Genomic DNA, 25,462 nt, shown 5'->3' with positions numbered 1-25,462 from the left:
AAGTCATAGTAAAGTAAGGCGTGAAAAGTCATAGTATAGTGAGGCATAAAAAGTCATAAAAACGTCACACTATAGTAAGGCATGAAAAGTCATAGTATAACAAGGCATAAAAAGTCATAAAAAAGTCATAGTATAGTAAGGCATGAAAAGTCATTGTAAAGTAAGGCACAAAAAGTTATAAAAAGGTCATAGTATAGTAAGGCATAAAACATCATAGTATAGTAAGGCATGAAAAGTCATAGTATAATAAGGCATAAAAAGTCATAAAAAAGTCGTAGTATAGTAAGACATGAAAAGTCATAAAAAAGTCATAGTATAGTAAGGCATAAAAAGTCATAAAAAAGTCATAGTATAGTAAGGCATAAAAAGTCATAAAAAAGTCATAGTATAGTAAGGCATGAAAACTCATAGTATAGTAAGGCATGAAAAGTCATAAAAATGTCATAGTATAGTAAGGGATGAAAAGTCATAGTATAGTAGGGCATAAAAAGTCATAGTATAGTAAGGCATGAAAAGTCATAAAAATGTCATAGTATAGTAAGGGATGAAAAGTCATAGTATAGTAGGGCATAAAAAGTCATAGTATAGTAAGGCATAAAAAGTCATAAAAAAGTCATAGTAAAGTAAGGCATGAAAAGTCATAGTATAGTAAGGCATAAAAAGTCATAGTATAGTAAGGCATAAAAAGTCAGAAAAACGTCACAGTATAGTAAGGCATAAAAAGTCATAAAAATGTCATAGTATAGTAAGCCATAAAAAGTCATCGTATAGTAAGGCATAAAAAGTCATAAAAAAGTCATAGTATAGTAAGGCATAAAAAGTCATAAAAAAGCCTTAGTATAGTAAGGCGTGAAAAGTCATAGTATAGTAAGGCATAAAAAGTCATAGTACAGTAAGGCATAAAAAGTCATAAAAAAGTCACAGTATAGTAAGGCATAAAAAGTCATAAAAACGTCACACTATAGTAAGGCATGAAAAGTCATAGTACAGTAAGGCATAAAAAGTCATAAAAAAGTCACCGTATAGTAAGGCATAAAAAGTCATCGAAAAGTCATAGTATAGTAAGGCATAAAAAGTCATATTATAGTAAGGCATAAAAAGTCATAAAAAAAGTCATAGTATAGTAAGGCATAAAAAGTCATAAAAAAGTCATAGTATAGTAAGGCATGAAAAGTCATAGTGTAGTAAGGCATAAAAAGTCATTGTAAAGTAAGGCACAAAAAGTTATAAAAAAGTCATAGTATAGTAAGGCATGAAAAGTCATAAAAAAGTCATAGTATAGTAAGGCATGAAAAGTCATAAAAAAGTCATAGTATAGTAAGGCATAAAAAGTCATTGAATAGTAATGTGTAAAAAGTCATAAAAAAGACATAGTATAGTAAGGCCTAAAAAGTCAGTATAGTAAGGCATAAAAAGTAATAAAAAATCATAGTATAGTAAGTCATAAAAACGTCATAAAACGTGATAGTATAGTAAGGCATTAAAAGTCATAGTATAGTAAGTTATAAAAAGTCATAAAAATGACATACTAAAGTAAGGCATAAAAAGTCATAAAAACGTCATTGTATAGAAAGGCATAAAAAGTCATAAAAATGACATTGTATAGTAAGGCATAAAAAGTCACAGTATAGTAAGCCATAAAACATCATAGTATAGTAAGTCAAAAAAAGTTATAAAAATGTCATAGTATAGTAAGGCATATAACATCATGGTATAGTAAGGCAAAAAACATAATAGCACAGTAAGGCATAAAAATGTCATAGTATTAAAAAAAATGTTTACTCTGTTAGTCCCACATCTTACATGTTGGTCCAGAATAAAATATCATAAAAATTATTAGACAGATTTACATCAAACTTTGCACAGACATTAATGTTCTCCAGAGGATACTACTGACTTTGGTCATCTTCTGACTTGACTTCTTCTTCTTCACTACTTCCTGTAGTGATGCGAGATGGACTGCCATGAAATTGTTACTCATGTTCCTAGATCTTTGTTAATCCTCTGACTATATACATATACATATATTAGCATGCTAAACCCTAAACTGAGATGGTGAATATGGTGAAAACATTTTAAAAGTTAGCTGAAAGTACGACCATGCCCAAGTACAGCCTCAGAGCATCTCGTGCGGCTGTGGATGTAGTCTTATTTTTAATATTGGACAATGTTTTGACATTTTCTGTCAGTCTTTTCTGTCTCCTATATTTTTAAAACCGACCACTTGTAATTAGCTACTTCAAATATCATAATTACTCAGTTGTTTTTAACATTTCAATTTCCACATCCTATTTTTCAGAGTGTACAGCGACAATCAGGGAACCCAGTACAGCGCAGGCACATGCTTCAGTGAACTGAGGTGTTTGGCACACATGTATTTTGTTCAGTTACCCAGCAGGTAAAATGCTGAGAAACAACAGGTAAATTCCTGAGAAAGAGCGTACCTATTATAAATGGGTAAAATACTAATTAAACCACCACAACAAATAAATAATAAACTTTATTTTGATATCAAACCATATCTCTGATCACTGCTCATGACTGAGCACCAGTGTTTGGTAAAATAAGATTATATTTGACATTTTCTATTGAAATGACAAGCCAATATTGGAAATGAAAGGGCACACTAGCTAACATTAGCTAACAGCTATAGTTAGAAGGTAGCTAACATTAGCGTTCATCCATAACTGTTGTTTTAACCTTACTGGGGTGGTCAAAGTAATCAGTCGGGGTCACCCCCCCCTAATAGCCCATAATTCAAACCCTGCTGTATTTGTGTCCAAACATGTAACTTGCATTCATCCAAAATGTTGAGATTTACCACAGTAGTTTTGAATTCCTGTGATCAGTTCATACATGTAGTTCATATCGTCATGACTTAAGCATCAACCCAAGCATCTGTGTCAGACAGTTTGGAATTCATTCCAAGTGTTTGTTTTTTTCCGGCTGTCTTGAACAGGTAAGGTTTGCCACATGAGGACGTAGCTCTCCACTGAGCCAACATGTTTTCAAAAGCAGAAACACTAATCTCTAGCTGTTAAATCCTGCCCTTCCTGAAACACATTACACCATTCTGTGTAATAAACGGCACTTCACTGGTGCTTTTAAGGCGGTAAAATAATTATTTAAATTCTCTTTGATCCAGGTCTGAAATTTCTTATGCAAAGTAGTAATCTGTGCTTGAGAAATACAGTGTAGAATTTACACTTGTTTTTCCTCTGAAGTCTGGTTTTACAATAGAGTAAAGGAAGGAACAAAACCCTTTGTGACACAGCACTAATCTCCTCAGAGATCCTTAAGGAGGGACACATCACAGGCACTTACTCCATGATTTGACTGCTATGAAAAGGTTGATCTCATTGTGCTTGTGAAAAATGAACCACAGGTTGGAAAAATCAGATTTAGCTTGACAGCAGAAATCTTGTTTCAGATGCATATGCTCCTAATCTGTACTTGGCTTCCAAAACTGTTAAGACTGTGCATTAGCTGAAGAGTAATTGGATTCAGCAGGAATAACCCCACATCCTGTTTCCTAGAGTTACGCTTTCCCGCACCGCCAGACATTACCCCAATTCAGAGCCGGGCTGCTTTAAATGACACAGAAACACATTAAATATAAATAAAGGTGATCAGTTTCTAGCTTCTAGCTTCAGATCTTGAAATAGGGGAGGGAGTGTCTACACTCAGTCTGTTCAGTCACTGAATCTGCTATAGAAATCAAAAGAATCTTGGTGGCCCACATCCAACCCCATAACAACATGGAGGCCAAATAATGCACTTTTTATTTTAATAATAACGATTGAACATTCAGGACTGAACTGAGAGCAGAAGAAACATGCAGGAAACTGTGCTACAAAATATTAGGTTCAGGGTCCCAATACTTTTGTCCATGTCATTTTCATTTGTTATATTTATTACAAATGTTATATCAAAAACTCAAAAGCATCACGTCTGTTCTACTGCGTATGGAACAGAGAATAGTGAATGCCAATTAATTTAGTCAGTTTCAACTTATTTTAGAGGAAATTGTGGTTAATCGTCGTAAGACAGAGAGCTGAGATCTGCAGCTGTAGACGTGTAGAGAGGCAGATTTTCTCTGCTATCCCTTTATTCAGAAGCTTACGGGTCCCCCCACAAACGGCTCCTTCACAAACAAGTGACGTACTTCTGCCTGAATAAGACGTTACCAAGAAACGCACATATGAGATACAAATGCATGTTTATTTTTAATTTGTGCGGACGTTAAATTATTCAGTAATTATCACAGAAAAAAAATTAAACATTAGAGAAAGGTCTGGAAAAAAAAAAGATTGTGATGCAGGATTTTTTTCCTCCAACCACAGCTGTAAGCCAAAAATACACAAACATGAACGACATTTGTTTGAAAACCATATTGTTAAGAAACAGCACTCAAAGAATTCATTTCAACGATTTATTATTGTTTCATATTACTGAACCAACAATTAATAGACCTTAAAGTATAACTTTATGTTACAGTACATGCCACTGCTTTTTGCACATATAAAAATATAAATCATTTGCTTCTAGAAATTGAAATTCAAGACCAAAATTGGAAGTGTCCAGCTGAGTTCAAGAAGATACTAAAAGGTCACTTCATAGCATCATATATCATATATCAATATATATATATATATATATCAATATATATATATATATATGATGTGAGCATTCCACACAGCAGCACTACAGCTGTCAGCACTAGAGTTAATGTTATTCACAATCCATATCAATAGAAAAGCAGTTTATATTTACCAAACTCCAAAAAAACACTTCTAACACAAATGCAGTGTCAAAAAAACAAACAAATGCTCGACTTGAATTCATCTTGTAAGTAAAACCCATTGTGCAGTCACCACAGTGAAATATTGACATCTCTCAGTCTCAGTGAGGGGAAAATAAAAACACACTAACCCGCCGATGTTGACTGTGTTACAATGGATTGTGAAATGATTGCAAACTGTGTAATAAAGTGCAGCACATAAAAACATTTGAATGACAAAAAAAACAAAACACCTTAATCCCTCTATGACTGTTAAAAAGAAAAAAAACAAAAGAACATCTAAAATCTCCCCATCACAGAATGTGATTCAGTTTTCACTGGCAACAAGAAGCAATTTTAAAGAACAGGACCTGTTTCAGTCATAAATATTCTAACAGCTTCTAGTTTTTTCAGAGGTTCAAACGTACTTTAACCGTAGTGGTTTTGTTCTGTAGCGAGCGCGAACACCTGGAGGCTTTTACATCATCACCGCATTTTGGGAAATATGTCCGATATGTACGATCCGCTCTGCCGAGAGTTACATGAGAACACGTCGTCGTATCTTGAGGTTGCCAGACAATCAGCGGAGAGTCACTGCACCCAGCCAAGAAACAGTTCCAGTATATAACCCCGTGTGAAACTACAGACTGATGTTTATACAATTAGTTTTTTTGTACATATAAAACCAGAAAACAACTTTAACCTACGGACAGAGCCAGGGTAGCTGTTTCCCCTGTTCCAGTTTTTATGCTAAGCTAAGCTAACCATCTCCTGGCTCTGGTCTAATATTCAGCATACAGGTATGACAGTGGTAGCAATGTTCTCACCTAAACCTCAACAAACGAATCACAAACATATTCACAAAATGTGTTTGGAACATTTTTTGCTGTTCTTGTTTATTGTAATCCTGAAAGCTTGTTGATTTGTAAACAACATATTTACTGAATGTTTAAATTACAACTTGTGGATATTTTGTTAATACGTTTGTGACTGACGCTGCAACAGAGTCAGTTCAGGTGGGCGTTTACTCTTAGAATATCAGGTCAATCACCAGAGTCAGTATCAAACCTGTAAGTCTGTGGCCAGAAGTGGAAATTACAGGTTAATGGCACATGACATATCCTTTCATTTCCAAAACCTCCCAGCAGCTTTAAAGACATGAGTAGTCAATCTAACTGAGAATTAAATGAATGGGACACCGAGTGCATAACAACGAACAAGTCTCCTGTCTTAGTAATAATGTCAGTGACACAACAACATCAAACTGAAGTTTGCTCACTTTAGCCTCTTAGCTACTGGTCTTACCAGACCAGATAAAGCTGTAGCTGCAAAACCACAAACATAATTAAACCGAGGAGGAGTTTGTTTTATTGCTCATAAATTCAGCCTTTCGTCTGTAAGGGGAAGATTGTGTAATTCCTCCCTGCAACATAACTGCAAGACATTTGAGGGGAACCTGGTCTGAGATGTTTCGAGAGAAGAGAAATAAGAGGAGGCGGTCAAGAGCCGACACAAACAAACGATAGGACAATGCATCTCCCATCTCTCCATCACCACAGTGAGCTGAGACAGGAACCCGCACTCATGGCCGATAAGAGTTCCTCGTGCTACCCTGCTACTTCTTATCCTTAGAAAGACCTGAAGATACAAAAGCCAGAACTAGCAAACTCACTGCTTACAAAAAAAAAGTTAAAAAAGAAAGAAGAAAACCAGATGAAAGTGAGTGTCTCAGGGTGCAACTACCTCCTCAGCTCCCACATGGAGCCACACGACAGTCAGTCAGGGATCAAAGAAGGAGAATCCTGTTGGATCCAGAAGCAGAGTCTTGTCAGTGCCAGCATCAGTACCGACATCACAAGAGTGTTTCACCTCTTGATGTCCCCGCGTCTCCACAACTGACCTAACTAAACTCCTGTCCGCCACGTGCAGCATTTACTCTTCATATGTGAAACGTAACCTTTTGAGTGGCGTTGAATTAATTGAAACGTAAAAAGCCTCCTTTAAAGAGCAGAGCAGGAAATTCAATAATATAATCACATCAACGTGCTGATTCACAGGGGGAGAAGAAGAAGAAGAGGAGGAAGAAGAAGAACAGACAGCGGGGTCACTGGCTCACAAACTCACAGACGACAAACAGAGTCAGATCTGACTGAAGACTGAAATGTGAGGAAATGTTTCAGTTCAGTAACAAGAACAGACACAGATTCACACAGGAGTCTGAGTGTGAACTGGTGTATCCACGCCGGAGAGAAACTAAACTGCTGCGACCAGAGAGGGGAAAGTTTTCTGACACTAAACTACACAGAACCACACGGGGTCGAAGCTGCGCTGGTGTTCAGTCATTTAAATGATGTGAAGAGATTTAAGTATCTAAACTGCGGAGGACGAGTGTTTGTGTCGGGGTAGATGTTTTCTGTCAACACGTGATTTTACATTTTAAAAACTTCACACATGCAACATGTTGGCACTCATTTTGTTTCCTTTTTTTTGTTTTTTTAAAAATAATTTTTGTTTTCTTGCTGCCTGTTTATTGCTTTAAAGGGGCAGAATATATGATGATTACCCTTATGATGTCAGAGTGAGGCTCAAAAATCAGAGTCTGCACTACAAGTTAAAAATTATGTTCAACAGGCAGGGAGGCTCTAATTAAAAACATTGCATTATGGGAAATGTAGGAACCAGTATTCTGGGTGCTTGACCCGCACTAAAAACTTTGATTTTTTACCACTCTTTTTTTAAAACTCACTTTAATCAGCTTAACAGTAACTTTCAATCAGCTGTGTAAGAAGGAAGTCACTGTGGCGTAGCTTTAGCACAACTGCTAAAAACAGTTTTGGGGTCAATCTATGTTTAATTTGACTTTGTTTCATTTAAAACTGCATACAAGGAAAAAAATATGAGTTTCAGAGTTAGTATTAATTAGCTGTAGCTACGCAACAGTTCACACATGGCAGTTATGCTAATTTTTACATAACAATTCACGAGAATTAGTTTGAGTGGTGCAACCCATTCTAATACAGTGATAATTTAGAAGGATACGTTTGATCACACTACGAAGGCCATGTATTTAGGTAGGCAACTGTTACACTGTCATCACGACCTGACTGATTGAGCTTTGCAGGCGACAGCAAAAAAACTAACAAAAAAAACAAACAAAAAATAACTTTTTAGAATGTATGAACACAAAAACGTAAACAGCAGCCACATCCACTTCCTGGAGGAAACCCTGCATTTCAGTCAGATGAGACACTTTGTTCAAATGATTCAATTCAGTGTTTTGTCATTTAGAGTTGGTAAGAGACAGGTAAGAGTCTGAACAGCTGATTAGCAGCACTACAAGCCACTGACGACCAGTTTGGCACAAAATTGGCTTTAAAAATTCTTCGAGAATAAATATTTCTATAAAATATTCAGAGTTTTACACAAGCACATTCTGAATTTCTGAATCGCCGCTTTTCCAGTTTTTTTTATGGGCTGTTTTCAGGTGAATAAACTCCCCTCCTGAAGGTGGATTTGAGTGTTTTAAAGTGTCCGTAACCAACGGAAAGCTCAGGAGGGTAGTACTCCGCCACGACTGTTTGGCAATTCACAGGAGAACATCTTAAGCAGAAGCCTGTCTAAAATGTCACTATCTTCTTCTTTTTCTAAAATGTTAAGTTCAAAGAAATCCTCAAAGGATTATCTAACAGCTCACTCCAGAAATGTAAAAAAAGAAAAAAAAGAAAGACTCAATGAAAACACATCTAATAAAAACATCTAAAAATATACAATCACATTGCTACATCATGTATGTCCCTCCTCGTCACTGACGACCTCAATCTGATGACGGGCGCCTTTAGAGACAAATCTACCGTTGGAACAGAACCACTAAAGGCGTCCTCATTATAGTTCAAATATCTCCCCTGCAGTTCAGAAAATGTCCCGTAAGAGACGCTCAGTGTGACCAAAACAATATTCAATTCAACACAAGCACAATCTGAGGTAAAAGCTATGCTCAACTGACCCGACTTCATCTCAAACCTTTACAATTTAAATGTCAGCTGCGGTGAAGACAAAAACACATTAGACAGGACGACCAGCCAGAAGAGTTGTTGTTCTGTCGCACTGGCAGGTTTTTACAGGTTGGATAACAACCTGGTTCAGAAATTGAGTCGAGACTCTTTTGTTTTCACTCCTCGAGGCCCTCGTCTCCGACCCTGTGATTGCAGTAGATGTCGGTGAATAAGAATAACCAGCGTGCAGTCAAATGTTTATAGATTGTGTGTGAAGTTGACAGCCGAGCAGAGAGGAAACAAAAAGGTTTCACCACAGGAGCCGGTGTTAGCTCCCCAGTGCTGCGCAGAGTGAGTCAGCTCCACTGATCCCACAGCCAGGGTCAGGTCTACGAGGAGGTGCTGTAGGAGGAGGTGGACGTGCTCCTGCCCGTCTTGCGTTCGTAATTCACAAGTCTCTGTCCAACTAAGTATCTGGGAAGAGAATCAGGAAAAAACAGTTTCAGCAATTCGGTAGTTTGTAGTACTCCATGTTCATGTGTCATTCTTTTTGCATTGTGCCGGTTAAAGGTAAATTATGTGCATCATGGTCAACCGTCAGACGTTTCGCTATATTATTATCATCAAAATAGCTTTTCCTTTAATATCTCAGGATGGACGACAGAGAAAACTAAATTGGATTTATGAAGCTCAGTGTGACAAATGTTTTTGCTGATAGATGGGAACATGTTAACGCCAATAAACAGGCCTATTCAGGAACAAATATGCACAGTAGCCATGGGTGTACAGACAACTATCACCAGATCACTTTTACACTGAAGGAAATGATTCTCAGGCAACTTCTGGAGCGTCTCTTTCCTAAATGGATTTATGGATATTTATTCACGATGGACATCAGAGTTAACGATATCCTCTAGAAGTGCAAGTCACACTCAGCGATACCAACACGCGTTTTAATGTCCGTGTTAAGACTCGACTCGAGCCGTGACTCAGAGAAGGAGCACGACTTTGGCTCAGATTCAGGTCACGCAGTGTCTTTGCCTCCCCCTTCAACTGTCCCATGCACCACTGGAGACTCTCCTTTGGCTTCGTCCTGCTTGAAATCCATGTTCATCACAGAACATATCCTGCACTTTCCCAGTGGTTAAAACACCAAACAATGGAGCTGGAGCGAGGACTGCTCCATTTTAGATTTATTTGTATATAGTTTCTGCGTCAGTGTGATGAATCACTGCATCTTGATTTGTATCTTGTATCTTCCTAAATAAGTGATTTTCCTCAAAACTCACTATATGACAATATATGTTGCAAGATAAACTCAGACTCAACCACTGCAGGGGATTTTATCTATGTATATTACTACCAGCTCTTTCTATTTAGTACGTCAGTAGCATTCCCCTACCAACTGCAGTTAATAGCTGACTGGAAAGCTGACTCTCAATAGATCAACTGTTTAGGCTACAGGTCGTAACATTATAGACGTTTTTGTTTAGAAATGAAATAACACAAAATTTCACAACAGTAATTTTGGAGATTATTTGGCATCTTTTAAAAAAGTAGAATAAAAATAAACTGCCTGCTTGTGTTAGTTAGAAGGAGTTTAGTGATGCACTGACTTGTCATTTTTGATGTGTTCGTATAAGCGCTTGAACTGTCGTATCTGGAAGGACAGAATGGCCAACAGTATGACCACCATCAGCAGGAACGGATAGATCCTCCTCTCCACCAGCGTCTGCATCTCTGGCTGCACACCTGCGGAGGGAGGGAGGGAGGGAGGGATGGAGGGGAGGAGGAGGTGAAGGGAGGAAAGAGAAAACGGAATAAACACTGGAACAATAACTCCTCTTACTGAGTGCGTGACTGTGATGTCCCGTCTCTAGGAACTGACAGACAACCAGTGGACGGGGAGGCAGCAAGAGGACGACAGAAAGCTAATAACTTTAATTTAACGGGACAGTAGAGAGAGCAGAGTTGAGGGAGCAAAGCGAATCAAAGACAAAAACAATCAGTTGCAAGTTGACTTGCACAATGACTGAAATCCTCGTTTCCACAGGGGGCTGGAAAATCTTAATTGACTAGTTGTTTAAATGCAAGTGTTGCTCGAGTCAGCATCAAAAACAAAGTGAAATTGGTGCCTTGGGTAGGCTCTGCATAAAAAGCACTCCTCAGATGAGCCCTGTATCCAAATTAGTATGCTGTGCTGTGGCCTGATGATATCTGAGTGTCTGTTACCTCTGTCTGAGTCTCATCTGCTACAGTCTCTAATTTAGTCCATTTGCAAAACAACATAACGGCGGCGGCTACATAGCAATAGCAAAACTTGCAAATAGCTCCTTTAAATCATCGCTTGTTGCAACTCGAAATCAAGCAGTTCACAAAGTATAAAGAACTCATAATGGATTTTGTAGATAATAGAAGAGATATTGCATTTTGGAAAGGAAGCTGTTGTCGGGGGTAAAAACCTGCAGCTAAAATACAACAAATGGAGATAAGTATTATTTGCAAAGTCAAACAAATGCTGTTTTTTTCTGGTGTGTCAGCATCACTCTAATGAATATTAAAATCCTTGAGTCGGGAAAATAAAAACCGAGAGGTATTATTCTTCATTAGGCTTTTCCTTGACCCTCTGATGGGTGCTGAGCTGATGGCTGAGAAAACTGGAGAAGTGAAAGGGGACAAGAGGGAAAAAGGAGGAGAGGTGAATCCGTCCTCTTTTCCTCCACTTCATTGAAAACCGATGCTTGTTAAGGTGTGTTAAGGTTCCAGGAAAATCCTCGCTCACCCCAGACACATAACCATGCATGAAGACTTACCTAGCAGAGGTGTAATTCCTTTAGAGATGGTGTAGGGCACACAGAGAGACAGCAGCAGGACGCAGATGACTGGAGCAGCCAGCCTTCGCAAGATGAAATAGAGGTCGATGTTTCGGATTCCGTTGGCATACACCTACAGCAGCGAGAGGGAAGACACCGACTGCTTTATTTCACTTCATTATTTCACATTCCAGTAGCAGCTTTCTGTCCTTCGTAACGAACCACCCCCCGAGAAAATGTGGATGAGTTATCTGAATATGCTCCTATGTGACAAATATGTTTCACTGTACTTGGATCATAAACATATATACTTCCTTACTTTCACAATGTATTTAATGACAGTGATCCTATGAGGTCAAGAGATGTGTCACTGACCTGCTCGATGACGGTTTTGAGCCACCACTGAGGCCCCATCAGCGTGATGGCGGCGATGATTTTAGCGTGGAGCACGCCGAGCGCCCAGTCCTGCCACACAGACGTCAGCCAATTAACAACCGAGACACAGCGACGGGCGTGTCTCAAAACATCAGCAACCGTTTAGTATCAGCATCAGGTTTCTGCAAAACCTACTTTTTGTGTCCTTGAGACATTAGTGTCATTAGACGTGAGTTTTGTGATAAAGCAAAGCAGTTGTTTTTCCTCACCTAACTTTCTGTTAATGATCCGTTAATGATGTTGTGTTTCTCTACTCAACAGTTTATTTCATTTAAAGAAACAAGCCAAAGGTCTCAGATGTTAAATGTCTTCTAACCACAAACAGCATCAACAAGAAAAATAAAACATTCTAAAACTCACTGACTTGACATCGGACGTTTGGGTTTTCACTAATTAGTCGGCACCAAAACAGTATCAAGGTTTGATACCCAGTTCTACTGACAACACATGCAGCAAAATACTCCAATTTATGATTACACACACACACACACACACACACACACACACACACACACACACACACACACACACACACACACACACACACACACACACACAGTCCATGGTCCTACCTGCCAGGGATAGAAGAGTGGTGTCTGGTCCAGTGGGACTCTGAGAGGAGCGACGATGATCAGCTCAAACAGCAGACCCAACAGCAGAGGTATCACCCCGGCCAACAGGACGGCCACCACGACGGTCTTCAGGATCTGTTTTCAACAGGTCAGCCAATCAAAACACAGCAGTTTATCACATATCACAGTACGGGCTTCATTTTTGGCTTTGGCCGGAAGACTACAGGGACATCCGCGTTACCATGAGCGTCCACTCCTGGACTTTGATCAGGATGACAGTCCGGCCCTGTGGCATCCAGGACAGCAGCACGGTGGCGGCTCGGATGGACAGCCAGCAGACGTATAGACCGCTGGCCGCTGTGTACAGCTCGTGAACCATGGCGCTGCCCATCCAGAAAGACATGAGCCAGCGACCCACGAACACTGGGAGAGGAGGAAGAGGAGGACGGGTAAGAGCGGAGGTCGGGAGGAACGAGCGAGAGCGGAGCAGCACCTGCTTGCGGGCCACAACTTACCTGGCAGCGTGAGGCAGATCAGACTGGCCAGCAGCAGCGTCACACACATGAAGACGACCAACAGAACGATCTGAACAAGCAAACACACACGAGAGATTTAGAAGAATCAGAAATATTAACAGCAGCACAGTGACAATATGACACGAAGGACCAGAACGCCGTCGGTCACCTTGAGGGGAAAGTTGACAGGCCGGTGGTACGGCTGGAAACCCACCGGACCGCCCTGCTGCAGGATAGCCTGATGGGCGGCGTGAAGCCCCTCCCCCAGCCCGGGGATCCGGTTGTTGTTATGGCGACCGGGAGGATTGTTGTTTGGTTGGTTGTCGTCGTCTTCGTGGTCCCCGAGCAGGTAAGAGTGAAGGTCACTGTGGGGCAATTATTTTTTTACTTTATCATTATGTCACTTCACATTCATTGTAATAAGACACAGAGAGACAATTATGATTTGAGGTTCTTCTCGCCACGTCATATGAACACTGCGCTAATTTTACAAAGATAACGCTGTTCCTTTTACAAATAAAATCGCAGAGTGTGTGTGTGTGTGTGTGTGTGTGTGTGTGTGTGTGTATGTGTGTGTGTGTGTGTGTGTGAAGCTCACAGCATGTATCCCGCTGTGAATGTCCAGGCGTGGACGAGCCGTTTGAGCCACTGCCGAGTGTGACCCTGCTCCAACAACGCCGGCAGCACGACCTGAAGCAACAGCAGCTCCAACGACAGCTCGCTAACTGGGGCATCGCTGCAGTGACAGCAAGTAAACCACAGCTTGACACAATTCACACAATTCAGTTTATAATGAACCATCCGAGGCATTAGAAATGGCAGCTCTGGTTCTCTGGCGGCATCTTATGTTGGTGTATGTTTGAACAGACTATATCACCTCTAACTTCCACACACAGACAGAATTTGAACGTCAGTTTGATGTGCTGTCATGTACCTGTAGAGCATGACGTTGTAGGGAAGGAAGGTTGGGAAGAGCAGTTTAATGATTCTAATAGGAAGCCAAAGCATCAGCAAAACGATGGAACCAAACACCACCTGGAAATACACACACACACACACACACACACACACACAAGATTTTAAAGTGCAATACACAAAGTTACAATATACATTTCAATGCGCATTTTCAAACAATGTGCAGTAGATTCAACTTCGGTAATAATCATCAATAATCAAGATCAATATTCCCCATGTTTTATTGTGAGAGACTCATTTGGTCAAAGGGTCAGTTCACTCATATTATATATAACGTCTTTATAGAAGTATTTCATTATGCTGCGTAAGCCACAAACAAACCGTCAAATATATTTACAGATTATTCCTCGAATGGAAAGTCGTTCCAAAGAAATCAGTTCATGTGGATATCCACAGTTTGAAATGGGATCCAGTTTCTCTCACTTTTATTGCCAATTTAATTTTTAAAAGATCATTTTTCAGCGCTTTGAGCAGCACAAATTAAATTTCATCACCTCCATTGTGCTGGGATGGAGACAGAAATCTCAAAGATGGATATTTCTAAAACCTGATTTTTTGTAAATTTAGGTGAGCTGACCATTTATAGCCCCAAAATATGCTTCTGCAGTTTATATGCACATCTAGACTGTTTTTATGATTCTAGATATTTTTCATTTTCTCTCTCTCCACTTGACTATTCTTTATCTCAACAAAATCTGTGTTACTTAAGACGACAACGGTGAATCTGAAGATCAGGCTCGATGGAAAGCAGAAGAGGAGGAAGCTTGACTGACCACAGAGAGAATAAACCTCCGCAGGTGTCTGTAGATGGGCAGGTGGATCATCTCTTGGACTGGGTTGAAGTCTGGATCGTTCAGGTTCCTCAGGAACCAGAGCACACCTGGCCGGAGCACCTGTGCACAAACACACATCCACAGGTTGGACATTTGGGAGTATTATGAGTGGTTTGTGAGAGCACAGTATGTGATTGTGACTGGCTGGGGTCCTCAACGTTACCTCTCTGAGCAGAAGGATGAAAGAGGCAAAGTAGAAGACGTAGACCATGCCGACCAGCCAGTGGAGGAACATGGTGGTACCAGGGGCGGAGTCAAAGCTCTGCTCCCTGTCCTTCAGGGTGGCATCAAACATCTCCTGCGATGAACAAAGGGACAGGCTTTTTGTTTGTGTTTTAACACTAATGACAAAAACTTCCTTAAAAATCTCATTTTTAGGATTTGGTTCGATGAATGTAGATACTGAGATTTTTGTATTTCTTCTCCGAACTGAATGTTCATCAAATCTGTGTGCAGTGCATTTAATCTGTTTGGTTAGACTGTATCAACAGGATCAGTTGAGTATACTCTGCATAATAGTCTTACCAGCGAGCAAATGTCGAGCCACCAACCACAAATCAGTGGGAACAAGCCTATCTCCATGACGACCAGCAGGGACACCTGTGACAAAAATACAAATCCCATTTAGTTTCCATTTTCAAAATTTGTTTCTGTAACCATAATTTTTGCTAATTACAGTTTCAGCGGAGTGTCGACAGTCTGATAAAAACAAACACGAGATAGATTTTGGGAAACACTCCAGTCGTGTGTCTCTTAATTTACCTTGACAACGATGTAGCAGACGCCCAGGAGGCGTCTGGACCGCTGGAACTTCACTAATGAAGCCAGCGCCTAAAGGAGGCACAGTTAAGGACCGACACAAACTGTGAGATCAATAATACCCAGTCTGTGTTTTAACTTATCAATTTAGCATTTCTAACATATAAACAACTTACATTTTCATTAAGAACAAAGTGGTGGCCTTGATTTGGGAAATATATTTGTGCACGAAACAAACCAAAAACAAACCACAAATTACTCTGGAACAGCTGAAACACAACCACAGTGAACCACTACGTATCAAGACATACTGTGGGTAATTTCATACATGTGCGGTAACTTGATCAATGCAGAGGATACGTGGCAGACCATGAGAGCTCCGGCCAGGAGGATGTAGCCCAGGATGGTGGTGATGAGCCCGTCAAAGTGTGAAGCTTTGACCTGCAAACAAAATATAATATCACATAAATTCAATCACTGCATGGAAAATATAAAGTGTTTCCTCATGCATTGCTGTGCACTTACATGGTCTTCAAAGCCCAGGCCAACCACTGAGAAATGGCCGATGTGATACGGACAGAAAGCTGAAGGGAAATACAGGGAGGTCAGGGTGGAACTGACAGTGTGGTGGAGCGTTATTACACCAAGTGTCTTTCCATCGCTGAACTACAGTGAAAATAAACTTCTTAAATAAGCGTAAACCCCTGGAATTATAATATACAGAAAGCTTGATCATCTCTCAAAGATAACGACTGTGTGTACGTCATCACTACGTCACAGGTTTAACTTACCAAAGACGAGGATGAAGAGTGTGTTGAGAGACACCACCCAGAAGACATGTTCCTACAGAAGACACACACACACACACACACACACACACACACACACACACATATTACACAACGTCTAGCTACAGTTGCAGTGAAGATTATGGATTTATTACATCATCACATAATAATTCCATCCAGCCTGGCGTGTTTCTTGTAATTTTATGCACTGAGCTGCTGCCACATGATCGGCTGATTGGATAAGTGCAGGAGTAAGCAGGTGTGCAGGTGTTCCCACGTTTACTTGGAAAGCTGCAAGAGGCTTGTGCAACTTGAGCCAATGAATATTGTTTTGCACAAGTCCTCGTTTCCGTGACTCTCTACGATGGAGGTGATGAGTTCAAAGTCAGCTCGACCCAGAGGGTCACATTAATGGGAAATACACCAGGTTGAAATATAGCAGAACAGCCTTTAATGCAGACTCCAGGAGAAAGAGTGTGCACTTACCAAGAAAACTAGAGAGCCATCCAGCCCCAGCATCTGAGACATAAAGAGGACAGTGTCAATCATCCCTTATGATTCATCTAACTCAACATGTACGACTGGTTTTACGATAGACTCTGCTGCTGTTAATACATTTAAAACTTCCTAGTAACACGAAGAAGAAGGTCACTCACAAACAACAAGAACTCAGAGAGATGTTTCTGCCAACTACCTGCCCCCCTCCTCACACTTTGCTTTTTTAGTTTCATGTCCCGGCTACATCACAGCCCTTAATGGGGCAGGAAACATACAGAAAAAGGTTCCCACCCTTTCCCAGGTCAGTTCCTCTGCTGCACGGTCCCACTCCAGAGCGTTCCAGTTCAAATCTTCTGCAAAAAGGAGAATCGAAAAACAGTAAGAACACCTACGACATTCCTCCGTAGCTCCGTCACCACGTAGGGTTGCTGCTCCTTAAAGTTCATGCAAACCATTATAGAAGAATGAAAACACAAGTTCATGAAAAAAGCTTTGCAAAGTACTCAATCTTTAAAGTGGCAATCATGAAGATTTTCATTTCAATAAGTGTCTCACAGACGTCAATAACTTTGTGTTAGTCACTCTTGTCCCTTGTGATTTTGCGAGTGAGTCACTTCAGACACTCAGTTCATAAAAACGGCAAACTGCGAGGACTTCTATATAATGCTGCGTCATTTGGCAATAGAGAGTCATTTAAAAGACACTTATCTAAATGAAAACCTTCACGATTACCACTTTCAGAATGATACGTAAAGAGCTCGAAAACCACTATTTTAAAAGTTGTTAAAAACTTATGTTCACACTGACCTTGTCCTCCATTATTGGCATCAGCAGCATCCTCTTCCCTGCCTTCCTCGTCCTCCTCCTCCTCCTCGTCTTCCTCCCCGTCGTCATCTTCGTCATCATCAAGTTCCGCCTCGTCTCCCTGGTCGCCAGCTTCGTGTGGGTGGGCAGGAGCCAGGCCGTCTGCCGCGGGGTCTGCAGGGTGCTGGGCTGCTGCGGCGTCTGCAGCCGCCTGGCCGTTGGCTGCGGCGTTACCACCTGGAACCTGCGCAATCATAATGAGCGACTAGTTAGTTACATGAGGTAATATTTGAGCTCTTATTTGCTCATTAACCGTACTCAGTTTTGGATTTGGCAGTTATCAAGGACAGCTTGACGGTTACAACATGGGAAATAAAAAACCCATCAGCAACAGCCAGTCACTTCTTCCTACAGCGCATTGCTTCTTACTAATAACAGCAGAAGAGTGACATTATCTGGCGAACACTGCTTTACTAATTTGGTGAAAACACAGACAAATGTGATCGCTAGCTTGGCGAGCACATTCTCTATCAGAAAACTTAACAGTCCTGAAGTTTTCCCTCAGATGAAATGCTGGCCAAAGCACGCAGGCAAAAAAAAACAAATGTGACCTCGCACAGAAAACTGGCAAAGTGCAGGAGACAGTTAAACTTGCTTTAATTATTTTTCAACTAATTCAAAAAAGTGGCTTTTAATCAAACTTCGTGTGATAATAAAATAGTCTAATTTTAAATAAACCTGAAGAGTCATTAATCAAACTAAAATTGAATGCCTTAAGTAAACTCTGTAGTAGTAAAATTATAGACTCAATTAGCTTATCTTTTACAGATATGAACCTGTCAATGTGCCAACTGTGCCAGAGTGCACCGGTGGTCCAATACGCTACCTGTGCTGCTCTATGTGCAGCTAGAAAAAGGAGCCTAGTTGTGTTTAGCATAAAGTGAGCTCACGTCATTAGCTGGTGCAGGGCCGTTGGGCTGGTTGGGAACCAAAGGCGGTTGATTCTGCTCTAACCACTGAGGAGCGCCACCGTGGACAATCTGCTCTCTGAGCCACACCAGGCTGATGAAGGCGCACAGCGTGCAAGTGACCACAAAACAACCCTGGAGACAGTCTGCAAGCAGGTTTTGTCTGCGAGAACAGAGGACACACACATGGATTTACTATATTTTTACAATAATTTCAAACATAACTTTAATACACAGCTGAATAAAGGGAAGGAAAAAGGTGAAAGACAGTCAGAAGGAGCTAATATGAATAACCAGCCTATAATCATCAAACAGACATTAACTATATTTGTGGATTTATTTAGACAACTCCGGTGAATAAGATACAGAGAAAACAAAGACCTGCGATATATAGGAACAGTGAGAGAGAAGAAAACCAGAAACAAACTTACGTTGAAAGCATATCTAATGGCAGGGTAAGGAGAGAGCTCACAGAGCCGGTAAATAAACACTTGTAGATACGACCTGTCAGGAAAGCAACATAGGAAACGGTTACGTCAACAACAACATTGTGAGAACGTTTTCTTCAACCGACAACAGGTGTGAAACTAAAGCTGAGCTAAAAACTACGCTTCAAATCTGTAACTTTCATGGGAATATTACTAGACGTCAAGCTGAATTAAAGCATTTATTTACAGCACAAGTGAATCATAGTGCCTGAGATACAAGATACAGATTGAGTTGTTATACTTTATTTAAAAGTGAATTTATTTTTACTGGAAGACATTTTTCAGGCAAGTCCAAGTTTTTTTTTTTTTTTTTTAAGCAGGTGAGCTCAAAAGTTTATTTCAGACTATGTTGAACTACTGAACGTTGAAACACTGCATCCCTTAACAACTGAAAAGGTTGGCGAACAATATTCTTGGCCAGTAAGCACAATGAAAGCTTAGTTCCACTTGAGTAATAGCAGTCATTTGCGGCTTAAAACATGTGAGTTAATTTGTTGTTGCGCACTAGGATGAATGATCTTATTTATTTGTTATATTGAGCTCAAGTTCTTTTAAACATGTAAAATACCGCTGAACATTCAATTTCTCTTTCGTTTTTGCCTAAACTCTGTTGGACGTTGGGGAATGAATACAATATGCGGTAACAATAGGAAAACTGCTGATTAAATCTCCTTTTGTTTGGTTATTACAATGGAATGATGGGACTTACATGCTGTGAGAGGCACCACGCCGAGCCAGGCGAAGGCCACCAGCGTGTAGTGGAACCAGTATCTAATGGCTGTTCCAATACTGGTGACCAGCCCCGCAAAGATGTCCTGGACAGGCAAGCGAGATGGCATGTCTGGAGAGTAGACTGACAAAAAGACAGGAAGTGAGATACTGATAATTAGTTACTTAGAGGAGCTCGTAACAATTTCATACATACTTAATATGAAGAAAAAAAACAACTTACTTGGTGTAAATGCAAATCTATGTTTGCATAATTCACAGTATTCTTTTCTGCTGTGTTTCAGCCACTGCAGTAAGCTGCGGAAACAAACAGACAACGTGTGAGATTCCCCCTTTTTTTTATCCTATAGAAACTTTACATCACTTGCACTTTGGCCCTGCAGTAAAATCACACAACTTTTCCATGATCACAACTGAAAAGTGAATGCTTCCTTTTCCAAAAATATTTTCCCTTTCAGTTTGTGTCTAACTGTTGATACTGTTTGTCAGGTGTGTAATTATTTAAACTATATTCAGTGACATTGATGTAAAGGAATCTCTTCTTTACAATCCCTGTTCGTTTCTAACATCCCCTCATGACTCTTTCCAAAACATTTCAACATCTGTGAAAGCAAACACACTGAGGAGATAGACAGGTGCCATCCTAACTTTAACCATAAAGCTAGATTTCTAAAGGGGAAGGCTGGAGAAAATAATGCAACCAAACATATTTTACATTATAACAACTTGGCCATTGAACATACCATTCCTGATGGATGAACTTGATGCTGCCCGTGCAGACACAGGGGTGGTAGAGCGGCTTGTCCTGGGTCCCCTCCGACCGACAGACCCTGCAGATGTCCGCTGCACAGTGGGCACACAATAACATAACTTAGCAAAATATAATTTCAGGATAAACCGTGGCTTCAGAAAGTATTCAGACCTTTTCTCTTTTTACACATTTTATTGTGTTTTAGATTCGGTCTGCACTCAATAACTCAAAATGACAAAGTTAAAACATGTTTATAGAATTTCGCAAATTTATTAAAAATTAAAAACTGAAATATCTGTTAGTATTCAGACTCTCAATTCAATACTTTGTAGAAGCCTCTTAGGCAGCAGCTACAGCTTTGAGTCTTCTTGGGAAAGTCTCTACAAGCTTTGCAGATCTGGATTTGAGCAGTTTATCCCATTCTTCCTGGCAGATCCTCTCAGGCTCTGTCAGACTGTATGTGAAGCGTCTGTAAACTGCCATCTTCAGGTCTCTGCACAGATGTTCTGTGGGGTTTAAGTCTGGGCTTCAGCTGGCCACTCATGGGCAGTCAGAGGCTTGTCCTGAAGCCACACTACTGTTGTCTTAGCTGAGTGCTTTTGGGCCATTGTCATGCCAAAAGGTGAACCGTCGCCCCACTTTTTGGGTCACGTGCACTCTGGATCAAGTTTTCCTCAAGGACCTTTCTGTATTTGGCTGCATTCATCCTTCCCTCAATACTGACCCATCTCCCTGTCCCTGCCACTCAGAAGAACCCAAATAGCATGATGCAGAGATGGTCATCCTTCTGGCAGGTTGTCCCATCTCTACAAAAGACTTCTGAAGCTCTGTTAAAATTACTGTTGGGTTCTTGGTCATCTTCCTCCTAAAAAATGTGAAAAGTCTTCTAAAAGCATGTTTTCACTTTGTCATTATGGATTATTGAGTGAAGTTTATTCATTTAAAATTAAATTTACAAGTATGCAAAAAGTGAGAGGAATACTTTCTGAAGCCATGGTATTTCTTTTAACTTGGCACTTTGCTTTTCTAAACATTTCATCAACAGGTCAGGTTGATCCACACTCCTGACACACCTTAAATATAATGCTGAATGGTGAAAAATGAAAACAACATGCAGGCTTCCTGCAAAACATTAACACTTTGAGATTTTTCCAAATTTCTAATTGTGGCACATTTGATTTCGCAGGAGTATGTGTCTCCTGTGTGCAGAACAGAACAGGTCATATTCTGCCTGTATGACAAACTGTAATCTTTGGATTACCTGTCACTGGATGACCAAAAATAACTATAATTAGCCCAGGATACAAGAGAATAACAGTTAGGATACCCAGAGTACTTATTGGTGACTGACTTCATATATAAACTTTCTGCTACATTCAAAATATTAACAAGAATATCACAAATTGAGACACCTGAACACTAAGCTAAAGGCCAGTTTCTTTCCCGCAGCATAAACAGCGCTCAGAGAAACATGTGTTGGGGCAGTTGTCTAACGTTACATTAACGCTAGTCCGAGTAATAATGTCAATAACAAGAGTAGAGAGTATGTTAAAGACGCTATTCTCATTAACGATATTTTGTCTTTGTTATAACTCGCTGTAACGCAGTAAACAAGCCTCATCAACTGGCAGGACTGACCGGTCAACGTAACGTTAGCTAGTTATTTATACTCAACGTAATGTTTCTGAAAACGATTGCGTTAAACTTATTCAACACTAGCTTGTAACTAGATAATTAGCTTGGTTACGTATGCTTCTAATGTGACATGTCCGTCTTTGGAAGTTACACAGCTCACTTAAAGGTAGACGTAATAGTGTTTATGAAAGCAAGACAACAGAAACCTCGCGTTGCTTTTTTTATTTACAACGGCTGATAGCTAAAGGACGTGAGCTAATGCTAGTTAGCAAGCCAGCTAACGCTAATTGGCTAACGGTTTCTTTAATTCTGGTGAACCTTGGTCAGAGTCCAAGAAAATGTAAAAGCGGACGCTGTCAGTGAGAGAAGTTACGAACATGTTCAGATCTGATACAGACATTGTTAGTATAAGCGGTTTTACTAGTTAACACTAACAATTAGGGCAATAAGGTTTTAATATTAGCTACCTTCCTCAGCGGTGTCCATCTTGACTGGCTGCTAAAGCAGCCCTGCTCCACAGTAGTCAGGATAGTCAGTCAGTATCAAGGCAGAACCGCTAACTCTCTACTTGTGAACATTTGAAGTTAGTGTTTAGTTCAAGCTCCGATTATCTTTGACGTGACCGTTAGATCTGCAAATTTTAAACAAAAGCATTTTCAATTCATACTACATCAGCAGGCGGTCAGGACATTCTCAATGCAACATGTGATTGTGCGGTGTTTTCACCACTAGATGGCACCAAAGAGAAACCAGTCAGCTTGAGGAGTTCATGTTGTATTTATTAATAAATACACAAACATAAAAACAGGACACAGAGCAGTAGTTTCCTGTTCAAAATACTGTGGTGAACAATCTCCTATCAGACAAGCCTGTTACATTTACCAGCCTCTTGGCAAAAAAATCTTTTTCTGTCAAGAAATGATAAAGTGATTTCATACATAGTATAAACAGCAAAATGCACTGCAACTTCCTTGACACAATCAAGTGATGCAATGCAATCATCCATGGCCAGTACCACTTTTCCCAGGAAGGACTTTTCTCAAGTCATCACCATTTGCAATCTCTTTGATCCCTTGTCTGGTGTTGAGCATCACGAGTGTCAAATACAGACTGATTGATCAGCTCACTTTCAGCATGAGTTTGCAAGTTTCCAACTTTTTTCTGTTAAATCTTATCTACCTTAGACACTGATGAAAAGAGGATTTTAAAGAAGAGCTTCAGTCTTTTATCAGTCTATCCCGGAGTAGAAATTGCATGGATTAAAAAAAAAAAAAAAACAGAAAAAACAGTTAATCAAAGGATTACAAAGCCTGATGACGACTTAATAAAATCTGAGTTTTTGCACTTATGTGTGTATATCTGGCGTGTCCTCTTGTTCTGGCATTGTCTTTCTTGTCATTCGTTGTTGCAGCTGTGATTTAAACGTCTCGGCATCGTACACCCATACAGTGTCTATGCCCTCCCCAGCTGTCTCTTCAGGGACCCAGGTAGGGAAGGGGAAGCGGCAGGCCACCACCTTGGCTGTACTTGGCAACTCCCTCGCCAGCTTCAGCTCCAGCTGGTCCATCTGCAGATACAGACGGAAACAATTAGGATATCATGTTGGTAATATTTTGGGTACAAATGGTACAATTTCTCACCAAGAAAGTATAATTAATTAACTATTAAAATACAATAATTAAAATTAAACTGCTGTAGGACAAATATAAAAACTCACCATTTGAGGGACTCCAAAAATGACAACATTGGAGTACTGAGCAAAACTGACCTGGCAAAAGAATCAGAAATAATGGGCATGACACAGTGAAAAGACACTGTTTTCATTGTAATACCTGATGTCTGTAACAAGAAAAAGACAAGTTCCCAAAGACTGAGTCACAGGTGATTTCCAGAACACTATCCTCCACACTTTATTATAGTAATCAGGTATATCTGACCTTCCACAAGTCAGAGATGTGGAAGGAGGTGGAGCAATGGACTCCCTCTCTCCAGGCCTTGTAGCGAGAATACCACACCAGCCAGGGGTTCAGCTCAAAGCCCGACGCCTTGAACCCATGCTTGGCTGCTGCAATCACCTTCAAGAGGAAGGAAGACAAAGGGAAATGCTATTTATCAGCAGCTATGTATCTATAGCAACTGTAGCAGCGGTTGGATGTTTCCCCCACTTAGGTTTTCTGTTACTTAAGTTTGAATTTGTGTTAAGTGATGCTTCTTTTTTTTTTTTTTTTTAATGCATGAATATGATATGGCTTGTTATGTTGTTGTTAATAACATAAGACAAGAAAATGCCTTTTCAACTAGAGGTGAGATGAATAAGATGTATAGAAATGATAGAAATAGAAAAGATGTTCAAATAAAGTGACAAAGAGCAACAGGATCCCTAATGCTTCTGCAATATCATTAATTCTAGCACAACAGAGACGCTGACTTTTTAATAGCAGTTCAGTAACAGTGAAACAGTGCAACTTTATTGTTCCTAGAGGAGGTCAGAGGTCAGAACAGCAATACTGGACCTGAATTGTACTCAGTCTTTCGCAGACATTTTTAATCCCCTCGACACACTTACTATCCTCCCATCTCCACTCCCAATGTCCACCAGGCTCCCTGATCTGGCCCGCAGCACGTTGAGGACATTCTCCACCTGAGCTGTGGTCGCTGGGACAAACGGGAGGCAGATTTTTCTCAGGGCAGGGGCAACAAAAGGGGCGGCCACCGCGTACAGGGCGACCAGCGACCCTCCCATCACCCCGGTGACGATGAGCCCGAGTCGGCTTCTGCCCCTGCTCTCCTTCGCGCCGCTCGGCGCCGAGTCCAGGAAAAGCTCCTGTTGTGACATGACGCTTTGTTTTCTTTATTCAAACTATTCAAACAAGCTCATTATGCTCCGTCAAACGCGCTAAACAAATGATAAACAAACCACATAGAAAAAGCCCCGTTGATCTAGCGCCCCTGCGTTCTGACAGATGACCTGTGCAACGCTGAAACAAGTCCGACTGGATGACATGAAAGATTAGCTAACGACGGTTCCGCTCTTCCTTCTTTCCCTCGTCGGTGACTAAATAAACTAAAACTAAAACTACAACTAAAATAAAACTATGTAAAACGTAAAATAAATGCACACACTCAG

At 40.4% G+C, this 25,462-nt stretch overlaps 2 protein-coding genes across 2 annotated transcripts; both read right to left on the bottom strand.

Moving 5' to 3' along the window:
• Positions 1–4,418: 4,418 nt before the first annotated feature.
• Positions 4,419–23,051, bottom strand: LOC130178559 (E3 ubiquitin-protein ligase MARCHF6-like). The gene is made up of 26 exons (XM_056390903.1): positions 22,803–23,051; positions 20,693–20,792; positions 20,173–20,246; positions 19,930–20,073; positions 19,164–19,236; positions 18,715–18,895; positions 17,768–18,008; positions 17,252–17,313; positions 16,949–16,981; positions 16,466–16,517; positions 16,200–16,258; positions 16,035–16,115; positions 15,678–15,746; positions 15,441–15,515; positions 15,079–15,213; positions 14,856–14,975; positions 14,042–14,142; positions 13,706–13,843; positions 13,277–13,472; positions 13,108–13,177; positions 12,834–13,015; positions 12,593–12,727; positions 11,961–12,050; positions 11,586–11,718; positions 10,389–10,524; positions 4,419–9,246 (listed from the first exon to the last, which is right to left on the bottom strand). The coding sequence occupies exons 1-26, from the start codon at positions 22,819–22,821 to the stop codon at positions 9,162–9,164; spliced, it is 2,784 nt and encodes a 927-aa protein (XP_056246878.1). The 5' UTR covers positions 22,822–23,051; the 3' UTR covers positions 4,419–9,161.
• A 42-nt stretch (positions 23,052–23,093) lies between these two features.
• Positions 23,094–25,311, bottom strand: atpsckmt (fATP synthase c subunit lysine N-methyltransferase). Its single transcript, XM_056390905.1, has 4 exons — positions 24,902–25,311; positions 24,273–24,410; positions 24,053–24,103; positions 23,094–23,902 (listed from the first exon to the last, which is right to left on the bottom strand). The coding sequence occupies exons 1-4, from the start codon at positions 25,169–25,171 to the stop codon at positions 23,681–23,683; spliced, it is 681 nt and encodes a 226-aa protein (XP_056246880.1). The 5' UTR covers positions 25,172–25,311; the 3' UTR covers positions 23,094–23,680.
• Positions 25,312–25,462: the final 151 nt, after the last annotated feature.

Source organism: Seriola aureovittata, chromosome 12 (genome assembly GCF_021018895.1).
Source record: "Seriola aureovittata isolate HTS-2021-v1 ecotype China chromosome 12, ASM2101889v1, whole genome shotgun sequence".
Taxonomy (NCBI): Eukaryota; Metazoa; Chordata; class Actinopteri; order Carangiformes; family Carangidae; genus Seriola; species Seriola aureovittata.
Note: the sequence above shows the minus strand (reverse complement) of the source record. Positions and strands in the feature narration are given on the sequence as shown.

Coding starts and splice junctions, on each gene's coding strand:
- LOC130178559 (XM_056390903.1), bottom strand. Junction 20,074..20,172: donor TAGATTTGCATTTACACCAA/GTAAGTTGTTTT, acceptor TCTTTTTGTCAG/TCTACTCTCCAGACATGCCA. Junction 13,473..13,705: donor TTCACAGCGGGATACATGCT/GTGAGCTTCACA, acceptor ATTGCCCCACAG/TGACCTTCACTCTTACCTGC.
- atpsckmt (XM_056390905.1), bottom strand. CDS start 25,171: ATGTCACAACAGGAGCTTTTCCTGGACTCGGCGCCGAGCGGCGCGAAG. Junction 24,411..24,901: donor GGAGTGGAGATGGGAGGATA/GTAAGTGTGTCG, acceptor TTCCTCTTGAAG/GTGATTGCAGCAGCCAAGCA. Junction 23,903..24,052: donor TTTTTGGAGTCCCTCAAATG/GTGAGTTTTTAT, acceptor CTGTATCTGCAG/ATGGACCAGCTGGAGCTGAA.